The following is a 16,854-nucleotide window of genomic DNA, read 5'->3' on the forward strand; positions in this document are numbered from 1 at the left end:
AGCCTTGGTCACCCTGGAGCCATGTCTCCGTGATCCCAACTATATCATAGTCATTAATAGCTATCTGCACATTCAACTCATCCACCTTATTACGAATGCTCCTTGCATTGAGACACAAAGCCTTCAGGCTTGTTTTTACAACTCTCTTACCCCTTATACAATTATGTTGAAAAGTGGCCCTTTTTGATTTTTGCCCTGGATTTGTCTGCCTGCCACTTTTACTTTTCACCTTGCTACCTATTGCTTCTATCCTCATTTTACACCCCTCTGTCTCTCTGCTCATGCACCCATCCCCCTGCCACACTAGTTTAAATCCTCCCCGACAGCACTAGCAAACACTCCCCCAAGGACATTGGTTCCATTCCAGCCCAGGTGCAGACCGTCTTGTTTGTACTGGTCCCACCTCCCCCAGAACTGGTTCCAATGCCCTAGAAATTTGAATCCCTCCCCCTTGCACCATTTTTCAAGCCACGTGTTCATCTGGATTATCCTCCTATTTCTACTCTGACTAGCCTGTGGTACTGGTAGTAATCCAAAGATTAGATTAGATTAGATTAGATTCGTTTATTGTCATTCAGACCTTTCGGTCTGAACGAAATTCTGTTTCCCTGCAGTCATACATATAATTTAAAAAAATGACAAAAACACACAATCAACACAAATTTAACATCCACCACAGTGGGTTCACCAAACACCTCCTCACTGTGGTGGAAGGCAAAATCTTAAAGTCTCTGGCTCTTCCCTCTTTGTTCTCCCTCTGCGCCGAGGCGACGGTTCAAACTCCGCGGGTGGTCGCTGCCTCGCCACAGCTCCAGGGCCGAGCCAGGTCTCCGCTGCCGCTGCTGCCGCCGCCGCCACAGCCACAGCCACAGCCCCGGTGCCGGGCCAGGTCTCCGCCGCTGCTGCCGCTGCCGCCACAGCCTCGGTGCCGGTCCAGGTCTCCGCTGCTGCTGCCGCTGCCGCCGAAGATTATTACCTTTAAGGTCCTACTTTTAAGTTTATCTCCTAGCTCCCTAAATTCACCTTGTAGGACCTCATCCCATTTTTTACCTATATCGTTGGTGCCAATATGCACCACGACAACTGGCTGTTCACCCTCCCCCTCCAGAATGTTCTACAGCCGTTCAGTGACATCCCTGACCCTTGCACCAGGGAGGCAACATACCATCCTGGAGTCTCGTTTGCGGCCGCAGAAACGCCTATCTATTCCCCTGACAATTGAATCCCGTATTACTATAACCCTTCCACTCTTTTTCCTCCCCTCCTGTGCTGCAGAGCCACCCATGGTGCAATGAACTTGGCTGCTGCTGCATTCCCCTGATGAGCCATCTCCCCCAACAGTATCCAAAATGGTATACCTGTTTAGGAGGGAGATGACCGCAGGGGACTCCTGCACTACCTGCCTACTGCTACGCTGGCTATTGGCCAGCCGTTCCCTTTCTGTCCTCTTACCTTTTACCTGCGGTGTGACCTACTCGCTGTACGTGCTATTCACGACTTTCTCAGCATCGTGGATGCTCCAGTATGAATCCAACCGCAGCTCCAACCGTTCAATGCGGTCTGCCAGGAGCTGCAGCTGGACACACTTCCTGCAAACGTAGTCACCAGAAGTTGCAGGATGAGTAAACCATGGGGCCCATCTCAACTGACATGGCTTACCCCCAGATTAAATCAACTCACTCACACTATAAAAATCTTAATCCTTTAAACTGTACCTGTACCTCAAAAACAAGCCAGAAGGTACAGAAGCTTGTAAGTGCGCACCACCAGACTCGGGAACAGCTTCTTCCCCTCTGTTATCAGGCTTCTGAACGGTCCTTCCATAAGCTAGGGCACTGTCCGATTCACCTCTACCCCATTGCGGACGTTCAACTTTGTCAGTGGAACTGATGTGCTACAATGCTGAGAACTATATTCTGCACTCTGTATCTTCCCCTTTGATCTACCTATTGGACGAGTTTGTCTTGATTGTATTTATGTATAGCATTTAACTGATCTGGTCAGATAACATGCATAACAAAGCTTTTCACTTTACCTCGGTACACATGACAATAATAAACCCAAACCTAAGAAATATTCTTGAAAATATAGGCAATATTTCCTACGGTGTGTAGAAGGTTCTCACCCAAAACGTCACCCATTAACCTCTCCAGAGATGCTGCCTATCCCGCTGAGTGACTCCAGCACTTTGTGTCCATCTTCAGTGTAAACCAGCATCTACAGTTCCTTGCTACACATCTTTCCTATGGTTGTTCTTTCCCCTAGCCTGGTGTTTATTCACAGTGTTGTTGATGGTTGACCATATTTGCCCGTCTATGTGTATTACATCGTACTGTGCACTGTTACCCATTGCTGCCACGTTAATCACTCACATTGAAACAGATGCCCGGCTCATTTAAACATGGACATTGTGGTGTTTCCACCCTCCATCTGTTCTAGCCTGTTTCATAATCTAGGGCCATCAGCATCATTCATGTGCTGTGTCTGCAGCGATGTTCCATCAAGGCAGTGATGCAGGAAGGCTGGGGGCACTGCCTGCCCAGTTTCACCCTCCCTCTGCCTTGTCCAGAGGGATGATTTACTCTGCATCTCTCTTTATCATTGGGCTCTCGATACCCCATCATTTCTGCTCCATTTATCGTGCCTTCCTCAGTGAAAACAGATTACAAAATAGTTGTTGTGTAAGAAGGAACTGCAGATGCTGGTTTAAACTGAAGATAGACACAAAACGCTGGAGTACCTAACCAGTCTGAAGAAGGGTCTCGACCCGAAACGTCACCCATTCCTTCTCTCCAGATATGCTGCCTGACCCGCTGAGTTACACCAGCATTTGTGTCTATCTTCGGTGTAAACCAGCATCTGCAGTTCTTTCCTACACACTAACATTTCCCCTCATGGTAGAACTAGACCCTGTTTTATTTTTACGTATTTTTTTAATGAAATGGTTCCTGTAGCCGTGATTTATATGTTTACTGCCACAATCCATCTCCCTCATCTTTAATGGCAGGACTTTCATATGAAGAAAGACTGGGTAGACTCGGCTTGTACTCGCTAGAATTTAGAAGATTGAGGGGGGATCTTATAGAAACTTACAAAATTCTTAAGGGGTTGGACAGGCTAGATGCAGGAAGATTATTCCCGATGTTGGGGAAGTCCAGAACTAGGGGTCACAGTTTAAGGATAAGAGGGAAATTTTTTAGGACCGAGATGAGAAAATCATTTTTTACACAGAGAGTGGTGAATCTGTGGGATTCTCTGCCACAGAAGGTAGTTGAGGCCAGTTAATTGGCTATATTTAAGTGGGAGTTAGATGTGGCCAGTTAATTGGCTATATTTAAGAGGGAGTTAGATGTGGCCCTTGTGGCTAAAGGGATCAGGGGGTATGGAGAGAAGGCAGGGATGGGATACTGATTTGGATGATCAGCCATGATCATAGTGAATGGCGGTGCAGGCTCGAAGGGCCGAATGGCCTACTCCTGCACCTATTTTCTATGTTTCTATGTTTCTATGTTAAATGTAGTTAGATAGTTTATTGTCACGTGTACCGAGGTACAGTGAAAAGCTTTGTTGCGTGCTATCCAGTCAGCGGAAAGACAATACATGTTTACAATTGAGCCGTTTGTAGTGTACAGATACATGTATGCATAGATACATTTTTACCATTAACAGCGGCTTTCTGAAACTCTCTGTCCATAAGTTTATTGCTGTGGCGTTTACTAAAGACAAGTTTTGCACAGTGAAATATATTTAGTGATATATATATTAATATATTAATATATATATATATATATGTATATTATATATATGTGCGGCACGGTGGCGCAGCAGTAGAGTTGCTGCCTTACAGCGCTTGCAGTGCCTGAGACCCGGATTCGATCCTGACTACGGGTGCTGTCTGTACGGGGTTTGTACGTTCTCCCCATCACCTGCGTGGGTTTTCCTCTGAGATCTTCGGTTACCTCCCCCACTCCAAAGACGTACAGGTTTGTGGGTTAATTGGCTTAGTGTAATTGTAAAATGTCCTTATTGTGTGTAGGACAGTGTTAGTGAGCGGGGATCGCTGGTCGATGCGGACTCGATGGGCTGAAGGGACTGCTTTTGCGTTGTATCTCGAAAACTAAAGCTAAGCTAAACTAAATGTGCACAGAAATGCAACTTTCATTGGAGATTTTACTATTTTTCTAATCGATGATAATGACATACTTGACACTATCCTGCAACTATCCCCGAAAATCCATTTACCTGGAAATAATTTGTGAATCTGCAAACTTTTTTAATTTAACCATAAAACCACTGAATATAATTGCAAACTTGTCCAATAACTTCTTTCTGTCCATTTTGTAATTAATCTGACAATTTCAAGCTGTGCTTAGTAAAAGATTACAAAGTAGGTGACAATTTGTACAGGGACAGTATGCTGCTTATGATTAAGTAAGAGCAATCGCTCTGAAGAAAAGGAAGCTTTAGAATTAAGTGGCAACCGATTAATTAGCACATAGCGATCACAAAGAGTTATAAACCTTTCATTCATCCACTCTGCATAAAGATAGGGGGTCTCTCTCCCCAGAGCCACTGACACGGCCCCATTAACATTCAGAAGATAGACACAAAGTGCTGGTGTAACTCAGCGGGACAGGCAGCATCTCTGGAGAGAAGGAATGGTTGACGTTTCTGGTCGAGACCCTTCTTCTGACTTCGGTTTTAAACCAGCATCTGCAGTTCCTTCCTACACATTAACATTCAAACAGGCAGGGGTCTTATTTTAATTAGGAACAATTTTTCAATAACTGTACCTATCAAAATGCATCTACCATTGTACATGTTGTTCTGAGCCAACATCTTTACAGTGGGTATATTTTAAGAAAGATTTGTCTTTCTGTCTCCACTGCTCTGGGTAGTATATTGTACACACTTACACTCTGTTGATCATTATTTAAGCTTGAAAGCCTTTATCGAGGAGCTTTGCTGTTTGAGGACATGGTGCGTGTGTGTGTGAAAGCTGATTAGAACATTTACAGCAGTTGGTTCTTTGAAGAATATACTTTTTATTAACTGTATCAGGCTAAACCCATCTCCTTCAGTCTGCCTTGCCAAGACTCCTCAGTGAATTAAAATGTAATGTATGTAGATTTTGTGTGGAGGCAATTAACCTTTACAATTGTTTATCACGCGGCTGTTTGAGTAATATTGCAGAGCCCAGTAATTAATTACCATCTGAAGGCTTGATACAATGAACACAATCTGATTTGATGCTTGGATGCATTCATCATTCCCAACATCTGCGGACTGACCAAGCATCTCTCTGCCTTTACAAGAGAGTTATTTTCCATACAGCTGTGTGAAGGCGGTGGGAAACGGCAATGTTATAAAAAGACTCGATCAGAATCAGCCGACAGCTTAAACAGGAACATGATTGTGTGACATGGCCCCGCATGAAAAATTACGTTTGATCTGTGCAAAAATTCATAATTCACAACCCTTGATTTTACATCGATCCGAAACGTCACCCATTTCTTTTCTCCAGAGATGCTGCCTGACCCGCTGAGTTACTCCAGCACTCTGTGAAACGTTGCCTATCCATGTTCTCCACAGATGCTGCCTGACCCGCTGAGTTACTCCAGCACTCTGTGAAACGTTGCCTATCCATGTTCTCCACAGATGCTGCCTGACCCGCTGAGTTACTCCAGCACTCTGTGAAACGTTGCCTATCCATGTTCTCCACAGATGCTGCCTCGCCTATTCATGTTCTCCACAGATGCGCCTGACCCGCTGAGTTACTCCAGCACTCTGTGTCTACTTTCATTTACATTTTTAATGTTTTCAGATTGAATGTGTGGATCCTATAAACTTCTTGACCATACTTCATGGAGCTGAACCCAACCCAAGTCTACATTCGACTTTTAGACTGTCGAAATCCTGCTCGGAAACAGGCCCTTTGGCCCGCGCTGACCAGCGATCACCCCGTACACTAGCATTATCCTTCACATCAGGGACAATTTTTACAAAAGCCCATTAACCTATAAACCTGTACATCTGTGGAGTGTGGGGGGAAGCCGGAGCACCTGGAGAAAACACACGCGGTCACAGGGAGAACGTACAAACTCCTTACAGACAGCAATGGTAGTTAGGATTGAACCCGGCTCTCTGGCGCTGTGAGGCAGCAACTCTACCGCTGCACCACTGTGCCACCCCAACTTCTGAAGCCATTTATCAGGTTTACTTTCAGTAAAGTAAAATCTATAGAACTTGAGCAAAGTTGGCAATAATTTCCTTCTGTCTCTGGTGTGTCTGATAGTTCCCCAGATACCAATAGCCTTGATGTTAACTCACAGACCACACATTGAAGCATCTAACACCAAATTCTTTTGCACTCCTCACCCAATCAATCTTAATATAATAGCCACGTAAGGATTATTTTGAATTCACAAAGGGACAATACTTTCAAAAAAGGCCAAGCCATCAGGAAGATCTGTGTTCCATGTTGATGAAAGATTTGCCACCACTTCTAGGACAAGAAGATCTTGCTTGCAAGCGTGATTAGAAATAATTGCTTTGAACAATTTTGCCCAGTGCTCCCTGCACTAGTATGGACAGCACAGTGGTTGCCAACATGTCCTGCATCAGTGGCCGAGAGACAGCTTCCATCCTGGCCTCGGGTACTAACTGTGTGAAGTTTGCATGTTCTCCCTGTCAACTCGTGGATTTCCACCAAACGCTGTGGTATCCTGCCGCATGCCAGAGACGTGCGGGTCTGCAGGTTAATTGCCCCAGCTGTGTAGGTGAGGGGTGGAATCTGGAGCGATCTGTGGAGAATGTTCAAGGAATTGGATCAGCTTAGTGTAAATAGTGCCTGATGGTCGGCATGGACTCAGTGGGCCGAAGGGCCTGTTTCCGTGCCGTATCTCTCTCTGACTGACTCTGATGTATATGATGATTTGTGGCCTAAAGCTAAACTGGAAGACTTGAGAGCAACATAAAGGAGTGAGAGAGAGGTGGAGGGTCTGAAGAACATCCCAGAGTGGCATGGTGGCGCAGCGGTAGAGTTGCTGCCTCACAGAGCCAGACACCCGGTTTTGATCCTGACTACGGGTGCTGTCTGTGCGTTCTCCCTGTGACTGCGTGGGTTTTCTCCGAGATCTTCGGTTTTCTCCGGCACTCCAAAACGTACACGTTTGTAGGTTAATTGGCTTGGGATAATTGTATAAATGTTTTAAAAAATTGTCCTAAGTGTGTGTAGGGTAGTGTTAATGTGCGGGGTGCTTGCAGGGCGGCACGGACTCAGTGGGCTGAAGGGCCTGTTTCCGTGCTGTATCTCTAAACTAAAAAGACTTAAGCTGGTCCAGGCAAGTGAAGTTGTCATTTGAGGTGATGGACATGAGGGAGGAGTTGAGCTAGAGATGGTTCTAGAGATGGTGAGGATTAAATGTTGGTTAAAGCAAAGGCTCAGAGTGAGAGGGCCACACACTGGGGACTAGAACTGCTTGTGACCTCTCGCTGGTGTGAATGGAATCTGTCTGAGATACGAGGTGTAGGAAGGAACTGCAGATGCTGGTTTCAACTGTAGATAGACACAAAAAGCAGGAGTAACTCAGCGGGACAGGCAGCATCTCTGGAGAGAAGGAATGGGTGACGTTTCAGGTCGAGACCCTTCTTCAGACTGAAGAAACGTCACCCACTTCTTCTCCGCAGAGATGCTGTCTTTTTAGTTTAGAGTTCCTGTCTATCATCTGTCTGAGATAGGATGTGGCCTGTAGTAGTTTGGATGAACTTGCTGTACTTGCAGTTTTGGAGATCAAACTATCAAGAACTTAGACTTTGAAAAAGACACAAAATGCTGGAGTAACAGAAGTCTGAAGAAAGGTCCCAACCCGAAATGTCACCTGTCCATGTTCTCCAGAGATGCTGCCTGACCCGCTGAGTTACTCCAGCACTCTGTGAAACATCACCTATCCATGTTCCCCACAGATGCTGCCTGACCCGCTGAGTTACTCCAGCACTCTGTGAAACGTCACCTATCCATGTTCTCCAGAGATGCTGCCTGACCTGCTGACATAAATGTGAGGTTATCCATTTTGGTGGCAAAAACAGGAAAGCAGACTATTATCTAAATGGTGGCCGATTGGGAAAGGGGGAGATGCAGCGAGACCTGGGTGTCATGGTACACCAGTCATTGAAGGTAGGCATGCAGGTGCAGCAGGCAGTAAAGAAAGCGAATGGTATGTTAGCTTTCATTGCAAAAGGATTTGAGTATAGGAGCAGAGAGGTTCTACTGCAGTTGTACAGGGTCTTGGTGAGACCACACCTGGAGTATTGCGTACAGTTTTGGTCTCCAAATCTGAGGAAGGACATTATTGCCATAGAGGGAGTGCAGAGACGGTTCACCAGACTGATTCCTGGGATGTCAGGACTGTCTTATGAAGAAAAAGACTGGATAGACTTGGTTTATACTCTCTAGAATTTAGAAGATTGAGAGGGGATCTTATAGAAACTTACAAAATTCTTAAGGGGTTGGACAGGCTAGATGCAGGAAGATTGTTCCCGATGTTAGGGAAGTCCAGGACAAGGGGTCACAGCTTAAGGATAAAGGGGAAATCCTTTAAAACCGAGATGAGAAGAACTTTTTTCACGCAGAGAGTGGTGAATCTCTGGAACTCTCTGCCACAGAGGGTAGTTGAGGCCAGTTCATTGGCTATATTTAAGAGGGAGTTAGATGTGGCCCTTGTGGCTAAGGGGATCAGGGGGTATGGAGAGAAGGCAGGTACGGGATACTGAGTTGGATGATCAGCCATGATCATATTGAATGGCGGTGCAGGCTCGAAGGGCCGAATGGCCTACTCCTGCACCTAATTTCTATGTTTCTATGTTTCTATGTTACTCCAGTACTTTGTGACCTTTTTTTTAATCCAGCATCTGCAGTTCCTCATGTCCCCAATACCTATTTTGCTTGTCCTGGCCACTGACTCCTTCATCTGACCTGAACTTGCCCTGAGACTGAGTGAGATGTTCACAGCCTCGATGCTCAGTGTAAGCTGGGCAGTAATTGGAAGCCCACATCAAGACTACTGCTTCAGAGCCAACTCACTGATTCTGTCTCTGCCAGTCTGTTATTCAAAGCTTAATATATGTCCTTTGTAGTCTTGGACCAGGCCATTCAATGCCCCAACCAAAACAAAATGCTCTCAAACCCTCTGTTCTTCCCCTCTGTTATCAGGCTTCTGAACGGTCCTTCCAAAAGTTAGGCTACTGTCCGATTGACCTCTACCCCATTGCGGACATTGGACTTTGTCTCTGGAACTGATGCACTACAATGCTGAGAACTATATTCTGCACTCTTTATAGAGCCATAGAGTGATACAACATGGAAACAGGCCCTTTGGCCCAACTTATCCCACATCGGCCAACATGTCGCAGCTGCACTAGTCCCACCTGCCCGCGTTTGGTCCATATCCCTCCAAACCTGTCCTATTCATGTACCTGTCTAATTGTTTCTTAAACATTGGGATAGTCCCATCCTCAACTACCTCCTCTGGCAGCTCGTTCCATACACCCAGCAACCTTTGTGTGAAAAAGTTACCCCTCAGATTCCTATTAAATCTTTTCCTCTTCACCTTAAACCCATGTCCTCTGGTGCTTGATTCCCCTACTCTGGGCAAGAGACTCTGCGCATCTGTGTATCTTCCCATTTGCTCTACCTATTGTACCTGATTGACGATTGTATTTATATACAGTACTATCAGATCTGTTTGGACACATGCAAAACAGATCTTTTCACTGTACCTCGGTACACGTGACAGTAATAAATGTAATCGTTATATTTAAGCTATATTTAAGAGGGAGTTAGATGTGGCCCTTGTGGCTAAAGGGATCAGGGGGTATGGTGAGAAGGCAGGAACAGGATACTGAGTTGGATGATCAGCCATGATCATATTGAATGGCGGTGCAGGCTCGAAGGGCCGAATGGCGTACTCCTGCACCTATTTTCTATGTTTCTATGTTAATAGAATGACATTCATATTTTGCTTAAAACTCAATGTTTAACAAAAGAGTTTTCTTCATTAAAATTATTTTCTCTACAGCATTCAACGGTTTACAATTTTGTCTTAAGATTACTGCAAATAGATACTTGTACAATATGACCAGATGGACTGTCTGACGAAGGGTCTCGACCTGAAACGCCACCCATTCCTTTTCTCCAGGAATGTTGCCTGTCCCGCTGAGTTACTCCAGCATTTTGTGTCTATCTTCGGTTTAAACCAGCATCCGCAGTTCCTTCCTGTACAATATGGACAGTTCTTTATACTTTGTGGGCCATTTTATTGTAGAATATTTTCTTCAAACATTGTCCACTGAGCAAGATTCCTTGCATCACGCCACTTTTAAATAAATCTCTGCACAGTTCATGTGCCTTCCCCCACTACTGATTATTGCCCATGGCAATGATTGCCATAGTAACAATATATGTGCAAATTGACTGTTTTTAATCGTATTGCCCAGAAATAGAATGGTTCCTAAACAGCAGGAATAAATAGCAGAGATAGATATTTGATTAGAGGTTATGGGGAGAAGGCAGGAGAATGGGGTTAGGAGGGAGAGATAGATTAGCCATGATTGAATGGCGGAGTAGACTTGATTGGTCAAATGGCCTAATTCAGCTCCTATAACTTATGACCTTATGATAGTGGCCATGGCTTCTGTTATATTGTAGATAGACACAAAATGTTGGAGTAACTCAGCAGGACAGGCAGCATCTCTGGAGAAAAGGAATAGGTGACGTTTCAGGTTGAGACTTGATGGGCACCCACAGACCCACGGACCCACAGACCCACAGACCCAGAGAATCATAGAGCCCCCCAATGTGGAAACTGGCCCTTCAGCCCAACTTGCCCATGCTGCCAAACATGCCCTATCTACACCAGTCCCACCTGCCTTTGAATCAATTTGAATTGAATACTTTATTGTCACAGGTACATCCGAGGACGTACACTCCATTGAGTATAAATGGGGATTCTGTGGATAGGGTGAACTGTTTTAAATATCTGGGAGTCCACATCTCTGAGGATATGACATGGTCATCACACGCCTCAGCACTGGTGAGTAAGGCAAGGCAGCGCCTTTACCACCTCAGGCAATTGAGGAAATTCAGTGTGTCTCCGAGGATCCTCCAGTGCTTCTACGCAGCGGCGGTGGAAAGCATCTTGTCCGGGAACATTACCATCTGGTTCGGGAATTGCTCTGCCAAGGACAAGAAGGCTCTGCAGAGAGTAGTGCGTTCGGCCGAACGCACTATGGGAACTTCACTCACCCCCCTGCAGGAACTACACAACAGGAGGTGCAACTCCAGAGCAAACAAAATCATGAGAGACCTCTTCCACCCCTGCAACGGACTGTTCCAGCCGCCACGGTCAGGCAAACGCCTCCGTTGCCATCCAGTGAGAACGGCAGGTTGAGAAGGAGTTTCTTCCCAGAGGCAATTCGGACTGTAAACGCCTTTCTCACCAGGGACTAACTGTACAGAACATTTTTCCTTCTATTATTTATCATGTAAAAGAATATGTGTGTTATGATTGTGTTTATAATTTGTTTGGTTGTTTTGTTGTTCCGCGAGCATTGCCACTTTCATTTCACTGCACATCTCGTATGTGTATGTGACAAATAAACTTGACTTGACTTGACTTGACTTGACTTGACTTGACAAGTCACAGTGAAGTTATTTGCTTGCATGGCCAAGGTATGCAAATAGTTACCTATAAAGGGGGCTGAAAAAGTTTCAAATTCCCCCCGTGCCAGTTCCCCCTTTATTCTCCCCCCTGCCCCTCCTCATGACGGTCCCCCCACGCTGGGTCCACACTTATCCTGTCCATGTATATGTCTAAATGTTTCTTAAACGTTAGGACAGTCCCAGCCTCTACTGCCTCCTCCAGCACGTTCCGTGCACCCACAACCCACCACCTAAAAAAACGTTGACTCACAGATTCCTATTAAATCTTTTCCGTTTCACATTCAATATTTAAACCACCATCTTTCATCTTGTACCATTGTGTGTGCTTTTTCTTTTAGTTTAGATCTTTCTTAACACTTTAAAATAAACTGTTTATTTTTATAACATGTTTAGATTGTTGGCACGCTGGCGCAGTGGTTGAGTTGCTAACTTAGAGTGCCAGAGACACGGGTTTGATCCTGACTACGGGTGCTGTCTGCACGGAGTTTGTACATTCTCAAGGTGACAACGTGGGTTATCTCTGGGTGCTCCAGTTTCCACCCACACTCCAATGGCATACAGGTTTGTAGGTTAATTGGCATCGGTAAAATTGTAAATTGTCCCTAGTGTGTGTACGATAGTGCTAGTGCGCAGGGATCGCTGGTAGGCGCGGACTCGGTGGGCCGTAAGGCCTGTTTCAACGCTGTATCTCTAGTCTATAGTCTAAAGACCGATGTTCAAATGAATAGTAAAAGGCTTAGATAGAGTGGATGTGGAGGGGATATTTCCCTAGTGGCAGAGTCTAGGACCAGAGAGCAAACCTCAGAATAAATGGATGTAAACCTTTAGAAAGGAGATGAGGAGGAATTTCTTTAGTCAGAGGGTGGTGAATCTGTGGAATTCATTGCCACAGGAGGCTGTGGAGGCCAAGTCATCAGGTATTTTTAAAGCAGCGATAGACAGATTCTTGATTAGTACGGGTGTCAGGGGTTATGGGGAGAAGGCAGGAGAATGGGGTTAGGAGGGAGTGATAGATCAGCCATGATTGAATGGCGGAGTAGACTGGATGGGCCGAATGGCCTAATTCTGCTCCTAGAACTTATGAACCTATGACCTCTGCTGTTTGTGATATATGTAAGTGATTTGGACATAAATGTAGACAGGTTGGCTAGCAAGTTTGCAGACAACACCAAGATAGGTGGATAGACACAAAAAGCTGGAGAAACTCAGCAGGACAGGCAGCATCTCTGGAGTGAAGGAATGGGTGACGTTTCGGGTCGAGACCCATCGTCAGACTACACCAAGATAGTTGGGGTTGTGCACGGTTGAGGAGCCTGAGTGAGTGGAAGCAGTTTACTGATCAGTTGCTGGGGTGGGGCAGGGAAAATGTTTTAGTTTAGTTTAGAGATACAGCGCGGAAACAGGCCCTTCGGCCCACTGAGTCCGCACCAACCAGCGATCTCCACATACTGTATTAACAATACACACACGTGGGACAATTTTACATTTATACATTTTTACCAGAGCCAATTAACCTACAAACCTGTACATCTTTGGAGTGTGGGAGGAAGCCGAAGATTTTGGAGAAAACCTACGCAGGTCACGGAGAGAACCCAGGTCTCTGGCTCTGTAAGGCAGCAACTCTACCGCTGGTACTAGACTCTCCCACTAGTGGAAACATCCTCTCCGCATCCTCGAGTTTGAAAGCTGCTGGGATCCTCATATGCAGTTAGAACCTTTGTGACAATTTGAGAAATGTATTACTGCCCTCCAGTCTGCAAACACATCGTCAGGTAAATGCCTGATATAAACTGAAGTGTTTTAGCTTGGTAAAACCACCTTAATATCAATCAGGTTTTGTGAGCATTATTAGGTCTACTCAAGCTACTCTTGCCTGATGACCCCCAAGCAATGACTTGACGGGAGAGGCATTGCAATTAATCTGTCGACGTTTCTCCATTCACTTTATAATTTGTACATTTCTCAGCGGGATCCAGGGCAATTGCCGCTTATAGCTGTGCTGGTGATTTGTGGTGTCAGCAATGCGTATGGACCTCAGCTTGTGGGAACCCACTAACTTCAGCAGCTCGATGAGATCCATCAGGGTCAGGCCGGGACAGACACACCAAGACAGTTTCCCAGAGGAAACACTAATGATGTATGTTTGCCCCATGAAGGTAGATGACATTGCTTTGAAAGAATAATGCCTTCATTTTCACACATTAAGGTAATCCAGGCCTCTTTTGCCTTTGGGGAAAATGTCAGCAGAATAGGTTAGTGGTTGAGTTTACAGCTTTGTAAACATGCACAATCTCACCCAGCCTTCCAAAAAACCTCTTAGCTGCAATAATGTTTCAGGAAATTATGCAGCATTTTATGTTATCAAATTCCAGTTCCATGGTGCAGTATTTTGCAATTGGAGAGTTGCTGCCTCACAGCGCCAGAGACCCAGGTTCGATCCTGACCTCAGGTGTTGTCTGTGTGGAGTTTGCATGTTGTCCCTGTGACCACGTGGTTTTCCACCAGGTGCTCCAGTTTACGTGAATGTTTGTTGGTTAATTGTCCCTCTGCAAATTGTCCCTAGTGTGTAGGGAGTGGATGAGAAAGTGGGATAACATGGAACGAGTGTAAACGGGTGATCGATGGTCGGCGTGGACTCGATGGGTCGAAGGGGAGTCCATGCTACTGTCTCCGTCTCTTCCTTTCCTTTTCCTGCGTCTGAAGAAGGGTCTCGACCCAAAACGTCACTTACACCTTCTCTCCATAGATGCTGCCTCACCCGCTGAGTTGGGTCTACCTTCGATTTTTCCAGCATCTGCAGTTCTTTCTTAAACAAACTGTAACCTGCAATCGGATGAAAATAACATTGGAAGAAATTGCATGAATTTGAATATTTACCTTGCTGCTTTCTATCTCTCCCACTGATTAGCATTTCCGTGAACATCTCGACACGCTGAACGCCAAAGGAATCGGGATGCTGGGCTTTGCTCTGGCGGAGGCTTTCATCCTTCTGAACCAGGTAACGGCCAGAACTGACCACTGTTCCCAGTGTCTACACTGTGTGAAACTCTATACCGCCACTGAAATCCCAGGGGGGGAATGGGGAATGAATGGATGTTTATCGTTCATGTTCATAAATGATAGTAGCAGAATTAGGCCATTCGGCACATCAAGTCTACTCCACCATTCAGTCATGGCTGGTTAGATTTAATAATAATAATAATAAATTTTATTTTCGGGCGCCTTTCAAATCTCAAGGTCACCTTACAAAGATTAAACAGAAGAGAAGAAAAACATATAGTCGGAGAAAAATAAATAATAAGGACATCATCAATACACAAATTAAAGATAGCAATCGCTCAAAGACACAAAATCAGAAAATCAAAAAAACACGATGTGAAGAGAGAGCAGCGGCAGCTAAAGCGCGCCAGCGTCCACTCTCTCTTCCGACAGCCATCTTGGACACAGACTAACAAAGTACCTTACACACAGAAAAATCATCCACAAATCATCCAACATTAATTGCAGCATCTTGAGAACATTCAGTCTGATAACACCTATTTTGCATTATCACTTTAGTTTAGTTTAGTTTAGAGATACAGCACGGAAACAGCCCCTTCGGCCCACTTAGTCCGCACTGATCAGCGATCCCCACACATTAACACTATCCTACACACATGAGGGGTAATTTTACACATACACCAAGCCAATTAACCTACAAACCTGTACGTCTTTGGAGTGTGGGAAGAAACTGAAGATCTCAGAGGAAAAACACGCGGTCACGGGGAGAACGTACATCTCCGTGCAGGGCAGCACCCGTGGTCAGGATGGAACCCGGGTCTCTGGCGTTGTGAGGCAGCAACTCTACCGCCGTGCCACCGTGGCCACCACTTGAAACAACTTTCAAATTAGCGAATCATAGAGTTATACAGCACGGAGACAGACCCTTCGGCCCAACATGTCCATGCCGACCTAAGCTAGTCCCATTTGCTTGCATTTGGTCCATAACCCACTAATCCCTCCCTTCCCATATCCCTGTTCAAGGTTTAGAGATTCAGCATGGAAACAGGTCCTTCAGCCCGTCCAGTCCATGCTGACCATCCATCACCCATCACACGTGTTTGTCTAATTTATCCCACTTTCCCACAAATAGCCCACAAGCATCTTTTAAATACTGTTATAGTCCCTGCCTCAACTACCTCATGTGGCAGCTCATTCCATATGCCAACCACCCTCTGCGTGAAAACATTTGCCACTCAGGTTCCTATTAAATCTTTCCCCTCTCACCTTAAACCTATGTCCCCTGGTTCCTGATTCCCCTACTCTGGATAAAAGTCTCTGTGAATTCACCCTGTCTCTTCCCCTCATGATCTTTTGCATCTTTATAAGATCATCCCTCAGCCTCCTGTACTCCAACAATCTTCATCTGCTTCCTTGTGGCACGGTGGGCGCAGTAGTAGAGTTGCTGCTTCACAGCGCCAGAGACCCGGGTTCCATCCTGACTACGGGTGCTGTCTGTACGGAGTTTGTACGTTCTCCCCGTGACCTGCGTGGGTTTTCTCCGAGATCTTCGGTTTCCTCCCACACTCCAAAGATGTACAGGTTTGTAGGTTAATTGGCTCTGGTAAAAATGTATAAATGTAAAATTGTCCCACGTGTGTGTATTGTTAATACAGTATGTGGAGATCGCTGGTTGGTGCGGACTCAGTGGGCCGAAGGGCCTGTTTCCGCGCTGTATCTCTAAACTAAACTAAACCATTTTCCCTGCCCCACCCAGCAACTGATCAGTAAACTGCTTCCACTCACTCAGGCTCCTCAACCGTGCACAACCCCAACTATCTTGGTGGAGTCTGAAGAAGGGTCTCGACCCGAAACGTCACCCATTCCTTCACTCCAGAGATGCTGCCTGTCCTGCTGAGTTTCTCCAGCTTTTTGTGTCTATCCACCTATCTTGGTGTTGTCTGCAAACTTGCTAGCCAACCTGTCTACATTTATGTCCAAATCACTTACATATATCACAAACAGCAGAGGTCACAAGTTCATAAGTTCTAGGAGCAGAATTAGCCCATTCGGCCCATCAAGCCTACTCCGCCATTCAATCATGGCTGATCTATCACTCCCTCCTAACCCCAGTCTCCTGCCTTCTCCCCATAACC

General features: G+C 45.6%; 1 protein-coding gene across 3 annotated transcripts in view; it reads left to right on the top strand.

Moving 5' to 3' along the window:
- The window catches only part of cacna2d3a (calcium channel, voltage-dependent, alpha 2/delta subunit 3a), a 412,076-nt gene that overhangs the window by 194,112 nt on the left and 201,110 nt on the right, over nucleotides 1–16,854 (top strand). For all 3 annotated transcript variants that reach the window (XM_055647516.1, XM_055647518.1, XM_055647517.1), the window contains exon 10: nucleotides 14,628–14,717. In XM_055647516.1, the coding sequence (XP_055503491.1) occupies nucleotides 14,628–14,717 (90 nt within the window). The remainder of the gene's footprint in view (nucleotides 1–14,627; nucleotides 14,718–16,854) is intronic.

This window comes from Leucoraja erinacea, chromosome 16 (genome assembly GCF_028641065.1).
Source record: "Leucoraja erinacea ecotype New England chromosome 16, Leri_hhj_1, whole genome shotgun sequence".
NCBI lineage: Eukaryota > Metazoa > Chordata > Chondrichthyes > Rajiformes > Rajidae > Leucoraja > Leucoraja erinaceus.